We start from the raw sequence: 18,685 nt of genomic DNA, 5'->3' as shown, positions 1-18,685 counted from the left end.
GCTGTTGGATTTGCAACTAAATGATCCATGACGTTAACATCAATAGAACTTAACGATATAAACAGTTAGTGGGGCAAATGCTAGTTTAATTCTCCACTTCACAGAATAAGTGCTACTAGATTCAGTCACAAATAGGTGGAAACAACCAGCGATGGGAATTGTGTGTCGTGCAGCTGTGCTGATGCCAGTGAATGGAATCCATTCTAAGGATGAAGAAAAATAACTGTGCTTGTCTCAACTAAACATTACCCCTTGATGAAAGGTAGTAATTGTTGAGAGTCCTAATGAATAAATATAAACTACAGCAATTAAAACCTTTAAAAACTAATTTAAATAGAATTTTAAAAAAACATAATTGGAAAACAAAGTCATGGTAGCTCGTGGGTATCACTTTATAATAGATGCATGTGTTGATTGTCAAACCTCATACTGATAAAGAAAAATATATCAGTCTCATCACATCTAGTGTGTTATATAATTATAACAAGCTAATGCTACACAAAACAATTCACTGACTGCAGAATATCAGAAGAGCCTGAAATATAAAAGGTTTTTTTCTTTCACCTCCGGATGAAGACGTAGGGGGGAAAAAATGACCTCATCAAATTCCTGTACGTGTTCAACTGTAAGTCCAGAACTTTAGATATAACTTTAGGATATAATTTTAGGACAGGATATTCAGGGTTTCACCAAGCATTTTACCAACTTCACTCAGCTTTATGTGAGTCTCCTCATGTACACATCATTATGCATTCTGGCTGTAGTATGTAAGGTGTATAAGAGTAATTCCTGGTCATATTTAACTCACTAGAACACAGTAGAACATGAGATATATAATAAATAAATACCCTTATAGTCCCCAGAGTTGAAACCAGAACACTACCACTGGCATTAACTGACATTTACATGAATGTCTGTGAGTGGTGTATTATTACTTACCTACAGCCAGCAAGGGTTGGTAATGGTTGATGTTTTTAGTGGTGAGAGGTGGACACATGCGGATGGAAAACGGTGGCAGCGGTAGGCCAGATAGCAGGCCAGTGAGCAGGAACTTCAGCTGGACTTCTTGTTGGTTGGATGACAGAGGAAGAGCCTCGCCAGCAATCAATGTCTGACCTTGGAATAAAACCACAACAATAAATAGGAAATCACTTTATAACCGTCATGCCAAGTAAGTAAAGAAGAGTAGGGGGGGGGGGGGCATCAAAGAGTCCTTGAAACTTCATCTTCACCCAAGGGCATACAGTCTGCAGTGAATCAATATTAAAGGGTTGATGTCTGCTTCCAAAGTTTACATTAAAGCTCCAATCAGTAGTGTTGGATGAGATTGTCTATAATCCTTCAATACTGTCAATGTGCTTTATATATATTTTTTAATATGGATTAAAATTTGAAGTCGATTTGGCTGGGGAAAAAAAATCTCCATTAAGAAAATGTGGCTTGCATCAAAACTTTAGTAGTTCTCAAACCATTAACTAAGCAGCATCAGTCCACACCTTCAGGTCAGGCTGCAGATTCATGAGACAGACGGGACGCCCAAATCTGTGTTCTAATTCATCCTGCATGATTCCATTTGCATGAAGAATGAGCAAAAACATGGAGGGAAAGCACGGCTCATTAACAAACTGGCACGGCACTCATACTACACCTTCAGTAAAGCAAATACGTCTCCCTCCGATAAATATGCACATGTGCAATGGTAACTACCACATATGTATGTGGAAATAGTTCCACAATTATTAGAATTATGTCAAAATATGGCTGCGTGGAGCTGAAGCCTGAGCATCGCCTGTCAGTCATCACTTAAAACTCACTAGAACTTTGTGGTGTCGTCTGCAGATACCCTGTATGACTTCTTCTGCTTCCAAATGTCAAGCCCCATGGTCCCACACTATGATTCTGTCATTTTGATGGCCATTCAACAAGCAGTATTAATACATCATAAGCCTTCTATCTGGGTAAACATCTTCCAGGATCTCTGCACACAATTCATTGCGTCCAGCAAAATAACGGCCTTTCCAATGAAAATTAGCCATCAACCAATATTCAGCATTCAATAAAATGAGGGTATAATTCCAAGCAAATAAATGCATCAAATAAAATCAGATAAATAAATCACAATATTTATCTGATTGCCACGTCAGGCAGTGGAATGGTAATGTGGAATTTAAGGCACATAAGGTTTTCTGGGCCGAGAGCCATGATTGATTACTATTCTACATCCACATTCATCTTCTGATCGGAAGCTCCTTTCTACACTGGCAGATAGGTGAGAGAGTGATGGTGAGAGGGAATAAAGAGAAAGATGGAAATGCATCACAAGGAAAAGGACGAGCGGAGAGGCTTTTATCAATGAAAATGAAAAATGGTAAAAGACAAAGCTGGAAAGAAAGGAGGAGCCAAACTCCCGCGGGGCCGTTTGTGCAAAGCTGCTCAGACTGAACTGAAATGAAACTGAATGGCTGCCATGGGACCCAAACAGCTTGGTGAGGTATGGTGGAAGGTCTTAGAAAGCCTGGTGCAAGCAGACAAACACATGTACAGAATGCAACTGCCCTCACACACATTTACAGGTCTTCTGGGTGTTCAGTTTTTATCTTACGTTGCCCTGGGAACACCAAAACATGAAAAGGCAACATGAAAGCGACGCGCTTGGCTAGATGGTGTTCACAGTGATGTGTACAGCCGTACCAATCATGCTGTTCAGAGACAGATCCTGGATCTTCTTCTGGTTTGGACCCAGCGTTGCTCCACAAAACGTCACAGGGGTGTAGAGTGGCGAAAGACTGGAGCCGACACAGAGCGAGAAAGAACAATGACTCAATACAGTTTGAAATCATGGCACACATCCCTGATTTAAACAAGGGGAGAGGGAGTGATAAATAATTATGGGTTGTGTCAATGACTCATTTTAATAAATTACTACTCCAATGAGAGAGCAGCGTTGATCTCGGACATGCATACTAGTATTTATCCGATGCCGCCTCACAGAAAGGCAGATAAGATTTCTTGTAGAATTTCAACCACCTGTAACAAAACTTTTGCTTTTTGCAGAGTTATTTGCGAGTACCTGGGATTGCACGTTGCCCTGCCGGTATGTGCTTTGAGCTCCCACAGCATGGCTCTGCCGTCACTGACCATCAGCGCTGCATTGTTTTCATTGATGGGACAGATCACCATGCGATAGGGCCGCACTGTTTTGGTGACTCGGATGGCATCGCACTGAGAACGCAGGTCGTAGATGAGCTCATGGGAACTCTGCTCAGGATCTGACGACAAGGAGATGGAGACAGAAATGAGAGGAAGGCAGGAAAGGTATTTTTACTTCCTCTGTTAAAAGCTGGACAGAGTCAGTAAATGATTCAGGAAAACAAAAGACTGGAACAAAGCAAATTGGTGGATGGATAAAAAAGGTCCAGCTAATGAGTAGCTGTTAATAACAGTGGAAGACTGATTGTGATACTGAAGAAGAAAGACGAGGCACAAGCATGAGGCTGAAGAGATAAGAACTCACAACAAGCAGGAGAAAAAGAAAAATGAGCGTCAAGGCAGAGATAGCAAGGAAGGTAAGAAAGTGAGAGTCAGCCAGACGACGGGCTTCCACTGGGCGTTAACAGCAAGCAAAAACCATAAAAGATAAATGCAGATTGGGCAGAAGGTTCTGCCTGTAGAGATGACGACTGTGACACGGTCCAGGAGTCGGACTGGTTTAAGAGTGCCAACCGCCAGGATGTGCTGCATGAGAGTGACTGACTGCTTACCGGCTGCTTCCTCCTGAGCGGTAGTGGAGCGACACACTCGGAGGGTGATACACCCGTTCTCATGGAGACAGTAGAGGGCGTCCCGCTGAGCGCAGGGAATCACCTGAACAGGACGAGAGGGACGTTGCAGACTACTTTTGAGCTCGTCGTTGAACAGAGTAATCTGGTTTTCTCTTTCTGCCGTGTCTATTTCAGCGTCTGAAGAATCTGCATTTGTCCTTCTGTCTGATTTTCTAAACGTTGTATGAACTTGTTCTGAAAATGATGGGTTTAACTATGTCAATCGTCATGGTGAGACACTATAACTGTCAAGGAGACATCTTCCAGAGTCCAACCAAACTCCTGATTCAATTCACACAAAGAAAACTAGCAGTCAGTACGTGCCTCCGCCAAGGCCAGACACTTCCTATCCCTCCATTTGAACATGTATTCAGCAGTTTAAACATTTATACGAGACAGTTATTCTATACGGGATTAATTGATTTGACATTCAAGTGATTCGTGTTACGGGCTCGGTCCAGGAACGAATTGTACTCGTATGTTAAGGTATTACTGTATATACATATACACTTTGTTTTTTCAACATCCATTTTAAAACATTTAAGGTAGATATGTTAGCGATCGATATTGTATTCGATGTGCAGATGTGTCGCATATTATCTGTTCCTTGTTGGCTCTTTTACAATCCAGCTCAGAGCTTTGCTGAAACCGTGTCATCAATAATGCAAAACAGCTGCATGGCAAGCGATTTGTTACACTTAGAGAAGCGAGGCGCGAGCTGGACAGAGCCGAGAAGGCTCCTCTCCCCTGATATAATACTGTAAGGCTTATTATGTGACTACAAAGGCGTGTTCTCCACCTCCAGTTTGCACTGCATAATAATTAAATCATTTGTTAAAATGGCGTCACTGAAAATCCAAAATGGCAATTTATATAAAAATAAATAAATACACAATTTTCAAGCAAAATAAGAATTGACTGCAGGTCTGAACGGCGGAGCAGTAACGTGGTTTGAGTGCATGGGAATTCGGTGTTATGCATTTGAACAAATATGGAATGGCTGAAAGAGTGAAGAATCACTACAGAGGAAACCCTGAGAGAGAAGAGAGGAGTTTCTGTTTCATTAGCGGCTTTGCAGCCATGACAAATCCGCTAACCAATAATCCCACAGTATTCACCAATTCCCATCAGAAATTCAGACTGTAATAAGGGAAACGGTATCTAAAGGTCACCGACGGTGCTGGCTTTAAGATGTAAAAGGACGCATAGTACTGCTAAATACATTCTGAGTTGGAGCTAATATGGAGGAAGAAATGTGGAGAACTGCATCATGCATGACGGGGGGGGGGGGGATTGGCTTCCTGGAGGAATCATCCACAGAAAAAAAGAAACATTTGGGAAAGTTTCTTCAAGTAATGCAATGAAAGTAGAAAGTGTGCACGGTTCACTCGAGGGGAGAGAGAGAGAGAGACGCTGATAGAGTGAGACAGCACAGCCATCCTTTCATTTATCTTACCTACGCGAAATGAGATGTCAGTGTGAGCACTGAGCAAGCTGTCGCCGCTCAGAAGCTCCTCCATGAAGAGTGGGGATGTCTCTCTCTTCTCATATTTACGTTTATTACAAAACCCACTGAAATACGACACATTCTAACGTTGAAACATTTATAAATTTAGCATTTCTAAATCATTTCACTTCCACTAAAGAAAAAAAAAAGATTTTAATTTGTGATCTCGACAAGAACTTAATCCATCGAGGTTTGTAAGATCGCAATGAAACACAATTTGGTATTCCGCTATGGAGCGGCTGACCTGAATGAAGGGCACCCCGGAGCGCTCGATGGAAACCACTCCCACCGTCTGGCTGAGCTCCAGATCCAGGATGAGAATTTCTCTGGGATACAGCAGCAGCATGTGGTTCCTCTTGGATGGCAGGTAGGACAGCTGGAGACAGTCATTTAATGTCACCGCCTCCGCACTAACGGCATCATGGAGAAAAGGAGGAATGGGAATACTCAAAATGAAGGAGGTTCTCTTCTTAATTAGGAAAATGGCAGGAGCATAAAGCACATTCATCATGTCAATGACAGATTGCCTAAGAGCACTTGACCCTTTAATCCAATTACAAATATGACTGTCCATGGCAGAAGTTAGATTCTATCCTCGTACCAACATAAGAAATAGTCCAATCAAGGAGGAACCGAAGGTAATATTTTCTCTGAACTATGAACAGGCCTGTGGCATTAACTCATTCAATGCAGCTTCAATTCCTTCAGGTCAGCCAAAAGGTTGAGACAAAAAAAAAAGAGGAGACAGCAGGAGGCTGTAGAAGCCTCCAAGCCAAATCGCAGTGTGACCAGTTTACTGAAGTCAAGCAAGGCTTCACAAAGAGCCAAACCGTCTCTGCAACAAACACAAAACTTCAGAAAGAAGCAGTAAAATACCTGAATGTCTGCAGAGATGGTGATAAAAAAGAAGAAGACAGAGAATCAGAAAGAAAAAGCAACCTCAGACCCTTTTAGATATTCAGCTGAGCCATGAGTCAAGTTTCAAAGAACTCTGCGTCAATAATTTTCTACTTTAAATTGATTGACAGAAATGACCCAACAGAAGAACAAACACAAATACAGTGCATTCATACATTATGTTGTCACTTCAGTTTGAGCGTCTAAGAGCGCAGAATAAACTCACATTAAATTCGGTACCTCCAGGCAAAGGTGCATAAATTATAACTTGGATTAAGCACACGAGCAGCAAATGCTAAATTATGTGCACATAAATTAGTTTCATAACTGAAACACGGCCATCCTGGCTAAGAGACAATCAACAACCAACATTCTATGAAATAATCTGGAGCTATTCAAGGTTTGGCAAGGTGCTCGTTCGTGTCTTTTACATACCAAACATTTAAATTCTCATTGAATGTTCTTTAGATTCCTTTTCATCACTTCAATTAAAATATCAACTGGATGCTTAATATCTTGAAATAATACCTAGATGAAGATAACCATCTGGATTTCCAATAAGTCAAATGAAAGTTTTTTAAGCCATCCAGTGATTTTTTGTTTGTTTTTGTTTTGTTAATAATGGATTAATGGCGGCCTGATGAGAAATGAATGTGCTTAATATAGTAACAATGACAGATTTAACCTGTTGCTGATAACAATTTGGGAGAATAGACTTTCTAATTTCTCATCTATCAACTCATGGACAGAGCCAGAGAGGAGAGGTACTATAGGCTGAATATGATTAACACCTAAAACTGACACGCAGACAAAGTTAGACTGAAGGAATATGTCAATTTAACACTGTGTGAAAGGTGAGGGAGAGCAGAGGAGTCAGGGAGGGAAGAGAAGACGAGGAAGATGAATGAAGTGTTATCAGAGCCAGTTGGGTGGGTGGGCAGAGCGGCCCGAGTGCTGAAGCTATCAATAAACTGGCGAGACAGTGACACTCCTGACGCCGGACCATCAAGCAAGCACCTGGCTCCTGATCCACCTGAGCTTTCTAAAGCAGTGATCCACAACAACCGGCCCGTGAGACGTTTGTTACCAGGCCGCACAGAAAGAATAACTCATTTATACTATTTCCGTTGCATCTAAAAGGTGTTTTATTTTGAAAAACGACCAGATTTTCTCCAACGTAACATTCGCCTGTAAAGTTTCTAAAAACAAACGTCTTGGGAGAGCTTCTTTGCTAAGGGGAAAAGTCAAACTAAAGAGGAAGAAGAGGAGCCGACGACCTCCAAGAAAAGAAAACTTCTTTTAACAGACAAACTCGGGTTTATCTCCAGCTGACTGGCTTCGTTAACAAGGCAATTACGTGTTCAAAACTGCTTCGGCACATCGAGACCAAGAACCCTGGATTAAAAGACATGAATGCAGAATTTATGAAAGAAAAAAGGTGAACATGAAGGATTATTATGAAACATTTTCTACTTTAGGACACATCCCACAACTTCTCACCTTCCATCAAATGCATCATGTTTCCCACACATTACTTGGGCAGGAATCCCAGGTATGATTACATGCGCTGAAGTATATTTTTAGCTATTTTTATTCTTCTCAGTTAATTTTAGTCATTCTGAAAGAAAAAACATTTCCAACTGAAGTAGTGGATGAGAGAGAGAGAGAAAGAGAGAGAGCTACACTCTTGTGCGGTTGCTTGATAGTTTACTTGGTTGGTGTGATTATTTTGCGACAACATTAGTTTGATAGTTAGGCTACATCATTAATAATAACTAAAACTGCATGATTGTCAATTCTATCTATATTTTATAATACTGTACTTTGTTCTTCTTCAGGATGAGGAAAAAAGAAGAGTCAACTGGACTTGCTCTAGTTTGAATGAAGATGTTTCACCCCTCATCCAAGAGGCTTCTTCAGTTGGTAGTTTAGGTACTTATACTCCGGACCGAAACCACCAAGGCAATCAGACCGGGAATCATTAGCATTTCCTTCATGAATGCTCATGCTCCCCGGCAGTCATGAAACCTGACTAACAAATCCTCTGGAGTCATTAGCATCCATACATTGAAGCGCTGAGGCGTTGTTCTGTCTGTGCATTATTTAACATATTCTCAGTAGAATAAATCCAGCATGCGTGAACTACACGCTGAAGTGACCCTGGTACGACACACAGCTGGTACTGTTCAGAGGCTCATAAAACCATTTTCCATGTCTACAAGTTATTTCCTTTTCAAAATAAATCAAAGTCTCTGAGTTATGGCATCTGCATGGCATCACTATGGCTGACTGCAGCCAAGGTTAGCTCCGCTGCAGCCGCCGAGTGCCAACCCATCAAGAGGAAACAACAATGGGAATGGATGGTAGCTAACAGTGTCCTGTTTACAGTGTGAAGTTCCAATACTGGAGGAGAGTTTGCCAACTCACCACTTCTTTCTTTGTTAAACCGATAGTTCTTTACTTGAACAGCAAAAATGAATCATCCTCTTATTGTAAATCTTTGGTAAATGGTGAGACTCCTCAAAATAATAATGATCTGTTTACACAAAGATGTCTGAAACTATTTTCCAAGCTTGTTTGGACACTGTTTCTTTAAGACAGATTTATTAAATGTGTCAAATTGTCAAATCTTTATAGTCTAAGGAATCTGCTCTTCATATCATGATTCTATACCGAAGACTCCAACTTGAATATGACCAGTTCAAAAATGTTGAATCAAGATTGACTGAAGTGTACAAGAGCTGAACCATGAAGGACAACAGAAAGAACAAGGGTCCATGGAAACGAATACTCAATCAAATCTTCTGATGGCACTTAGGAAAAGCTTGTGCGAACATAACACTGCACGTTCTCAAGCTTCCATTGGACAGCCTCATCACACATGTATTGCTAAGACCTAGCCACAGCAACCCACGTAGGCTGGTGAGGATTCCAATCCGAACAACATCAAAATATCAGCATCGCTTGCCCGACCTAAAAAACGAATTTGACAAAATAAAACTTGAGCATATGACAGTTTCTGAGAATTTCATTCCGTGGCTCTTACGTGGGTTTTTCGTTGGTGATAAGAACTTTGACCTTGTTGAGGGCTTTCTTGGCGCCAGTGGGGGCCGGGGCAGCTGCCGGCGCTGGCTTGGTGTGGGCGGGGCTTGCATGGGGGCTGGCGATGTAGACCTTTTTGCCAGCACTACTTGGTGGTTTGGAGTGGGTAAAGTCTGTGATAAAAACTATTCCTTCACTGGTGAGCACTGCCAAGAAAGATGAGAAAAAAACATTATGAGGACGGGTCACAGCTGGACATTTGTTACTCGTGAAAATATACAATTGTCTCTGACTGGTCTCCCCCTTTTTTTATATTGAGATGTAACCAAAGGCTTAGTGGTTGGAATAAGTGAATACTATGACTCTGAATGGAGCTAGTCGTATCGCCGATGTGATGTGATGAGATAAAGTAAGGTCAGTGTGACAACTTTCTCTTTTTGCCAGTCGGGCCTGCTGTAAAATCTGAACTGGTTTGGCTTAACTAATGTCAAGAGAAGGTGGAAGGCATAAGCAATGCTAATGCTCGTTAGCAGGAGCCCTGAGAAATCCAAAACTACAGTATAGTGCTTCCATCTGTTCTGCTGTCAACCATCTACAAGTGAGCGTGCTCCTCAGTGATGAGTTTGTAAACCATGCTGTTAAACATTATAAAACTAGTATGAATCCACAAACATTTGCCACCGTGAAGGCTGAAGCATTATACAATAAATAAAAACACTTTCTATAGCCGTTTTTAATTCAAGCCCAACAAATTGTTGGCCTTTCTCCTGCTACATGATGCATAATGTGGGTGAATGAGAAAAAGAGAACAGCTAAATAAGCACTGGTTGAGTCAGATGTTCACCTACATGCCATGTTGGTGGGGTCAAAGGGGTCAAAAGAAAAAGAAAGGATGTTCTCAGCATAGCTCTTCTTCCACAGCTTGGTGCCTGTGTCTCCGTTCCAGAGAACGATGTAGTTTGGAGGGTGAACGGCCAACAGCAGATCGCGAGACACATCCTGATTCCACAGCCACTCTATATCTGGCAAAGGAAAAGGGCAAGATAGAGAAGAGAATTTGGGAATAAGGATGATCGAAGGCAACGAATGATGAGAAGAGCATCTTAATGAAAACAAATAGGCAAGCCCTCCTTTGTTCTGCTGCCAGGAATAAATTACTCCTCTTTAGAATAGAAAGCCTTTATTGGCATGGCATAGTAGCTACACAATGAGATTAGGAGTGCAGCTCCGTCTGGTGTCTAATACAACATAAAATACAAATGATTTAAAGAGCTAATGGAGAGAAATGCAATCCAAATGTATGCTGAAGGAAGTGAGGATGGGCTTCTTTGGAAGATCTCCTACCCTGAATAGGTTTGGAGTGCTCCTGGATCTCACAGTGTGCGGTGCCGCTGACCACATCCCACACTATGATCTTCCCAGAGGCGTCTCCAGAAGCCAGCCGCAGACAGTAGGGAGAGCTCAAGTTGTGGTAATAGTTCTCCTTGGACCATTTCACCTATCAAATACAAAACGCGTGCTACAAATGCATGTCACAATGGAAACACTTAAAGACATTTAGCCCATAGTAGGACGAGGTTATTGACCAATACTGATAAGACAACAAAACACAGTGCTTAAGATCTTGGCAACAATAAGTTGTTGTTAGCGATAGCATAATGTCATATGGCTATTTGACAAAGGCCTGTGCAAAAGCTTGAGGGTAGGAGTTAACAACATGCAGGCATCCATCATTGTCCTCCACTTAATAGCTAATTAAATTAGGTCTTGCCTGCCCAGGATACTGAAACAAACACTGACACACTTCACAAGCACCTTTTTTCTAAGCTGTTTCCCTTTGTCAAACTACAGTTCTTTTAGAGCTGGTAAGATATACAAGTTGAATGTACATTCAAACATCATGTAGTAATTTTCAAATCACCAAAACCCCATATGATTAAAAATTGTACAAAGACAACTTGTTAAATGCATTCGCAGATAAATTGATTGTTTGTTGTGATGTTGACTGTTTTTAACAACACTATGAAAGCGAAGACAAATTAAGCAGAACAACTGCTGTTATTCTGAAAGTGGAATTCATTCCCGTTTTTCCGAATGTAAGATTTCAGATGCTCGAATTCAGGGTCTTCTCTGTCGTATTTTACATTTCATAATCCCCTAAATGAGAGCAAAGGTCTGGACAGCAGGAAGATCAGTTTCATATCCATAGTCTTTTCCTACGTATGTGTGGGTGGGTTACTATGGCTTAATGCCTAGCAACATTACTCCACCTGATGCAACATCCTTAATCTTCTGGCCTTTCCTTGGTGAATTTCTAGGGACTTTACATCTATCAGGATTCCTTCGCTTGGCTGCACGTTTCAGTCAAGCTTCCCTCCCCTCTTTTTAGGCTCCATCCTTGCGCCCTTGTTCATTTGCATGTTGTCTTATAGCCATTCTCTACAATTCTCCCTCTTCTCTCCAAAAGCCTCCGCAGATCGCAGCAGACATGTTCTTCTATCAACTGGTCTAAAATGTTAATTCTCTTTATGCTGCAATGTAAGAAATCCAAGTCTGGTTCAATGTTTAGCACTTGTTAATCAGACATTGAATAATAATTTGGAGTCACTGCATTTAGACCATTGACTAAATGCTATATATATCATATCTAATAATCTCCTTCATGGTGGTTGTAATAACATAAATCAAAGTAATTATTAGCAACTTGTAGCTTAATTATAGAACTGAAGATATTAAAGAGATGCATAACATTTACAGAAAAACTCACCTTGACCACATTCGCTTTGTGCTTCTCCAAAACCTGAATGGTCTGGGCTGTGTTTGGATCAATGATGAGAATACTTGAGTGACATCCCTGAGCTATCAGCCCCTGCCAACCCCTAGAGGAAACAAAGGCCAGATAAAGCGACAGGAAGGGCAGAGCAACACATGAAGAGTACGTGAAGGAAGGATGAGGCTAGCATCGGGGAACCGAAGGTCCTACCGCTACGCAGAAAATCAGAGAGCAAGGCAAAGACAAGACTGCAAAAAAAGTCATTTTAGCAGAAAGTGTTAAAGACTGTGTCCTATTTGAATGACTGGGTTTTACAATGTCTCAAAGTAATAGATTATTAAAAAAAAAAAAATACTATCCACTTTATATGTATGACATCTACATCTTTTAGTACGCATGCTCGCCTGTGTGGCTGGACCCTATCTGGACAACACAAAACTCAAACCCAAGCAAAACTTCCACATCCACAGCCAACATTAAGAACAGCAGCCACTTACATGTTCTTTGTTAAAACAGATACATCTCATAAAATGAGCTGTCTCAGTTGCAGATATTATGAAATTATCATATGATTGCCAGTTCAATGTGTGTGTGCGTGTGTGCGTGTGTAATAAAAACGCATTAGACCGGATGCATCCTTTACTAGGCTAGCATGCTCCTGGAAGACGTGCGTAAAGCAGGCCGAGCAGAATTTCACATAACATCACATGACACAAGAGCCCGTCAGTGTTTCGTTGTTTGATTGAAAAAGCGAAATAAAACTACGTCATCCCTATCTATCAATCAATCAACACCGGAATTGTATTAAAGAAACAATAAAGTAGAATTAATGTAAGGGTACACACTAATTGTACAAATATTCCTTAGGCCACTAAATAAACTAGCTAACTTACACAATAATGCTAATGACAAGAAGCGCAACTCACCAATCTACGGCGGTTTTATTCTGCAAATTCAGAGTGCCAGTCAACGTCCGCGCTGCGAGCTTGATGTTCACAGTATAAGGAATCATTATTGTTGATTAGTATATATGATTCTTTGACATTTGTTATCCACAAATTGCAACAACTAATCAGCTTAGATGGTCCGGCTGTTGTGACAATTCTAACAGGAAATGAGACCGGGTAGAAACAAATGCCGTCGCAACAAAGGTTCCACAAAATCTCACATTTATCAATGAGAAAGCAAAATGTTTAACATAATTCTCTCGAAACAAAATGTTTTAAACGTAAAAGTAATTGTTCTAGCAATATTTAATTGGAATTTGCTATTTAAGAATACATTTACATTTTCCTAATCTCATTGTGTAGCCACTATGCAAGGACAATAAAGGTTTTCTATTCTAGTCTATTCTATTCTATTCTATTCTACATATTATTGTACAAAAAAAAACTAACTGTGATTAACCTTAAATCATTATAAAATTAAGGACTTTTTATTATTTTTGTTGTACTTGATTTGTAAATAAAAAGTAACATTTTGTAAGGGAAAATCTATCTATCTTTAGTTTAAAAAAGAACATTTTCAGTAAAAACTTGCAATCCTGTAAAATGTATTAGTAGCATAAACTTGAAATGGGAAATTCATCATTCTCACAAAAGCTGATTCTGTTTTTATTTTAGATTCAACACAGCTTGACAGCTTAACAGCCTGGGATGATTTTTAAATAAGGGAAATTAAACAAAGCTCAAGATTCCTCAGCAACAGTAAAACTGCAGTCTACCTGAACAGTCCCACTGGAGGAAATCTAATCACTGAAATGGAGCTCAGTGGATGCCAGATTTCAGACAAAGCCAAACAATTTACAGTTACAAATTTGAGCTTGTCTGCACCAAGCCCCACCCCTCCAGAAAGCTTAGTTAAAACCAGTTTTATATTAGTTGTGTAATTTATTCATTCATGTTCGTGAAGATGAGACAATCAGTAATCGTCTTGCCTACAGGGAATTATCCAAATCCAGGTCACAGTTTAAAGCTGAAGCCTATCCCAGTTGGCAGTTTTTGTGTACCGTTAAATGGATAACAGTTTGAAAAACATTCTATCTTGGAATTCTAAAATAAAGGGAAAAGTTGGATGTCACAGCTGGAACAACATGAGGAGGGATCACATCGGTGTCATGCTGCAGGAGGTGTGGGTGTTCTAGAATGACTAGTGATGAGTCCAGACCCAAATCCCATTAAAATCTTGTGGGGGGGGGGGGGGGGGGGGGGGGGGGCTTGGTTAGGGTAAATGTGACCATCCACAGTTCTGCTGGGGAGTGGGCCGAGTGAATACCACAGGATAACATCTGGAGGCTGTGCCAGTCCAGTGGGAAGATGATTACTGCTGTCATGAATAGTGATAGGGAACACTCTGTGTGAAATTCAGTTTTTTTTGTGCATGTGAAGCATAAAGCCTGACTGATTTGTTTAAACCTGCTTGATACACATTGTGTCAATGAAATCATCCTTTATTATGAAATGCATCTGGCTGTTTCAGAGCAAGACCACGTTTGCATGGGTGTAAATTCAATGTTATTGCTAAAACCCCATCCTCAGCTATATTCCTATAGGAGGTGAATTTAAGTCGATTAAATTACACATGTAATCCAAAAACATGCTTCAACTCTTTGCTTTGCCACAATTGCCTGGGAGGCCCCTCCCAATTTCTGCATCATCACTGATGAGAGCGTCCTGCTCGAGCGTCCTGCTCGAGCGTCCTACTAGAGCATCCTGCTCGAGCGTCCTGCTGGAGCATCCTGCTGGAGCGTTTTGTTCCTGGCCCATTGCTTGTGTGATTCCTTCAAGAAATGCTGCAAATCACAGTAGCAAGAAGAAAACTGTCTTCTGCTGCCAACTTAGGTTTTGCTTAGACATAAGATGACGCGCACATTTTAGTCTAATAACAATTAGACCAAAGGGACAGTTCTGAGAATTTCTGCTCTCTAAGCACAAGAAAGCTGAAAGAAATGCCGTCACTTATGCCTAAACACTCAATATGAGTAGTAGTCGCCTGTCCTAGCTCAGTTAGTGGGATGTGGCTCGCCTGGCTCTATTTAAAGGTAAGAAAATAAAAAAAAACAAATAAAACAAAATGCACTCTGAAACTTACCCATATATAATGACTAATGTATTTATTAATCCCAAAAACACAGCGTGGAAATAGTGTTGTGTCTGCACAATTAATTCAAAAAAGTGTAGGTTATGACATCATGACACACCCTGATCTTTCTCTAAATGTTTTTGTCGTTTTTGACTTCATTTCTCTGAAAGAACAAGAGTTTTCACCGATTTTGGCCAATTCATTTTGATTCGTTGAGCCACGGGTCTTCCTGATTGTATTTGCTCACTGAATTTGTAGCAGCGGTTGCAGAGGATGAGTTAAGTTTCAAATTTGTTAGGAATTGTTTACCGGAAAGCTGCAATTTAACGCCATCACATTGGTTCTCTCGTTTCAGTGATCAATGGACAGACTGCCATTAATTCATCAGACCTGTTCACAAACGAGTGCACAGCATTGCTGTAAACAACAACCCTTCTCCATGCAGCTTTTTCACTCTTGATTAAATCTGCTCAGCCCAAATTTGCTGCAATTCCCCCGAACATGCTGGTGGAGTCCTCAATAAACAAGTGAGTGAAGCTAAATGGCACAAAATTACTTTCTAGGCAATATAGACCACATTTTTTGAATTTAAATTAAAAAAAACTTTCCCCAATCTTTTTTTTTTGAGAGAGAAAAGGTAATTTGTATGTGCTTCTGACCCCAGGATATTCATTTCCAACATATTGGTACTGACCTCTAAACAAACAGAGCATCAATCTGTTGAAAATCTGTTACGTTGGGTTTTATGTTCAGCAAATTACTTCAAAAGAATAATAATAATAAAAAAAACACTTTTACAATCTTCTTTTATTTGCACGTGGGAAAATCAAATCCAAAACAAATGTAAGCTTCACCAAACAAGAGAGCCCCCAGCCCCTTATCGGTCCAAGTGACAGTGCCTCCATAGCATCATCTGACACTTTCCTGTTTACCTCATCCTTTTTAATGAGGGCTCTCATGAGGCCGGTTACATAATTCATAGTCATTCCATTTACCCATCCATCCATTTCATTGTAGACTAAACGATCGTCTCATACACAGCCATGCTTTTGGAAGTGGGAGAAAACCGGAGAACCCGGGAAGAACGCACGCAGACACGGGGAGAACATGCAAACTCCGCACTGAAAGGAATGGAATCAAACCAGGAGTCATCTTGCTGTGGGGCAACTGTGCCCCCGTGCTGCCCTCCTTCAATTCAATGAATCTAAATTCCATACATTTTATTCATGTAGCACCAAATCATGGCATGTCTTATATTAAAACACTTTCCAACTATTCTACAGAGACCGACAAATCCCCATGAGAGAGAGAGAGAGAGAAAGAGAGAAAGGTAGAAGAACGCATAACTGTGTAACCATGGTAACAGTAACACTATTGTAAATGAAAAGTGTTGCTATAACTACTGCAATAACACTAACAGCAATAAAAAAAGATTAGGATATAGTAGACATGATGATGATGATGATGATGATGATGATGATGACGATGTCAGTGGGTGTCAACCACACCCCAGTTGATCATTGTCACGGTAACCTGAGGGATAATAAAGCACAGAAAATCCTGGGAAGAAGTCAAGTTAGTAAGATGAACAAATGAGACATGAATGTGTAGAGAAGGAAAGAGGAGCTCAGTGCATCATGAGAAGTCCCCCAACATAAGCCCATAGCAGCATTGCCCAGTTGATCATTGTCACGGTAACCTGAGGGATAATAAAGCACAGAAAGTCCTGGGAAGAAGGCAAGTTAGTAAGATGAACAAATGAGACATGAATGTGTAGAGAATGAGAGAGGGGTGCATCATGGGAAGTCCCCCCCATGACTTGCCCAGTTGCAATATGCAGATTCTCTCATTTTAAATTTCTTTGAAACGCCTGCCTGTAACTTAATTTTTGACAGAAATCTTATATAAATATGTGACAGAGTGGTCATGAAAAGTCATTCGTTTGCATTTTTCCTAATTTTAATCATAGTCCATTTCCCATTGAAATTCATCTAATATTTTGAATTCATCTTTAGGACGATGGAATTGTCACATGCATTATGGTTGGGTGACTTTAAACGACTTCATGTCTTGTCTGGTTTATTTTATAGAAAATAGCTAGTATTTGTTTAGCCACAATAAATAATTAAAAGGAGCAGAGGCAAGTCTGACAAATTACTTATTTCACCTCAATCCTTTTAGACTTTCCCAGAGGAGGAGAAACCATTAATGTGATTAAAATCACATCAATCCTCTTAATACATTTTCAACCATCGCCGAAATATTTTAGCGACCAGAAATGCTCAGTGTAATCAAAGCTTTTAGTTTTTTGTTAAGTCTAAAAATAAAAAGAGTTCTTTGCCCCAAATGGGATCATTCTAATTGAATAGATTGAGAATCCCTCTGATGATGTTGTGTGTGAAGTATCACTTACTATCTGTCCCATATGTACAATGATTTGTGTAGAAAGCTTGCAAGCCACGTTTAATGAAATTGTTTATCAATGCACCTTTTATCTGCACCAAGTTTCTGTTACAGAGCAATCACACCTTTGGTTTTATGGTTTCCATTAAATTGCTATTTTTTTATCACATTCCTTTCAAGCTATAAAATAAATAAATTGCAGTTCCGTCAGATAATACTTGAGTCTGAAATGTTTATCTTCTCACAGAGTTTGGTATTTGGCGTCTATAGGCTCAGATTTTCCAACCCCCACAGATACGTTTGCATAAAGGCACAGGGGAATGATGATCAAACTATTTTCATCCCTCTAACCGACGGCTGGAGGTGGATGCTGAGTCGGAAGTGGGGCTGACAGACACACAGCAATGCCAGTGTGGAGCAGCAGAACTGGCAGACAGAGGTGGAGAATGGAAATTGCTGCAGAATCGATCGCCTGCCAGACTGTGAGAGGGCGTGTTATAAAATGCAAAGAACACATGTACGCAGTGCGGCTCCTGCCATCTGCGTTGAACTAAGCATGCAGGTTTCACTCCATTTCTCTATTATCCTTCCCCCTCAAAAAACATGTAAACTGGATCCAATGCTCTCGAAGCAGAGTTTTACCTCCAGACATTCGCTTTTTAGTTGTGTGCAATTCCTTCACACTGATCCCGGAGTTACACATTTCTTTAAATGTCAGACCAGTTGCGGGGGATGAATTCTTTAATGCGTTCAAGAAATGATAGTGAATTCTCTGCTGATTAGGAGGAAGGAAGAGAGTATATGGGGTATTTATTCAAAAACCATATTTGTTTTAGAACATTCTAGTTTATTATTTTCTTGCCTTGTCTCCTTTCAATTCAAAAAACTAAGAGTTTTTTTTATTTAGTTGAAAAAATTTTTTTTTCTCTTTTCTGTTAACAAACTTTATTTAATTTTAAAGTTAGACTCCTGACATTATGGATTATATATAATATTCCCTTTCCTATGGTAACTCATTCGGTCTTAAAGCCTTTACCTCTTTACATATTCCTTTGAATTTAATTTGCCACCATTGAACTTCCAGTATTATTTACTGCATTTAGATTAATTTCTGATTTCTTTGTAATTTCACTACTAATGAGGTCAGTCAGGGGAGAGCTT

At 40.2% G+C, this 18,685-nt stretch overlaps 1 protein-coding gene across 1 annotated transcript in view; it reads right to left on the bottom strand.

Annotated features, from left to right (window-relative positions):
* Nucleotides 1-13,052, bottom strand: part of wdr11 (WD repeat domain 11) — a 40,246-nt gene extending 27,194 nt beyond the window's left edge. The window contains exons 1-10 of the mRNA XM_068741097.1: nucleotides 12,967-13,052; nucleotides 12,035-12,146; nucleotides 10,612-10,765; nucleotides 10,116-10,289; nucleotides 9,272-9,473; nucleotides 5,573-5,738; nucleotides 3,762-3,864; nucleotides 3,065-3,269; nucleotides 2,692-2,786; nucleotides 940-1,116 (exon numbers count right to left, since the gene is read on the bottom strand). Coding sequence (XP_068597198.1) covers nucleotides 940-1,116; nucleotides 2,692-2,786; nucleotides 3,065-3,269; nucleotides 3,762-3,864; nucleotides 5,573-5,738; nucleotides 9,272-9,473; nucleotides 10,116-10,289; nucleotides 10,612-10,765; nucleotides 12,035-12,146; nucleotides 12,967-13,052 — 1,474 coding nt within the window. The remainder of the gene's footprint in view (nucleotides 1-939; nucleotides 1,117-2,691; nucleotides 2,787-3,064; nucleotides 3,270-3,761; nucleotides 3,865-5,572; nucleotides 5,739-9,271; nucleotides 9,474-10,115; nucleotides 10,290-10,611; nucleotides 10,766-12,034; nucleotides 12,147-12,966) is intronic.
* Between the last annotated feature and the right edge of the window lie 5,633 nt (nucleotides 13,053-18,685).

Source organism: Brachionichthys hirsutus, chromosome 7 (assembly GCF_040956055.1).
Source record: "Brachionichthys hirsutus isolate HB-005 chromosome 7, CSIRO-AGI_Bhir_v1, whole genome shotgun sequence".
In the NCBI taxonomy this organism is placed as follows: Eukaryota; Metazoa; Chordata; class Actinopteri; order Lophiiformes; family Brachionichthyidae; genus Brachionichthys; species Brachionichthys hirsutus.
This window is presented reverse-complemented; position numbering and strand designations above follow the sequence as displayed.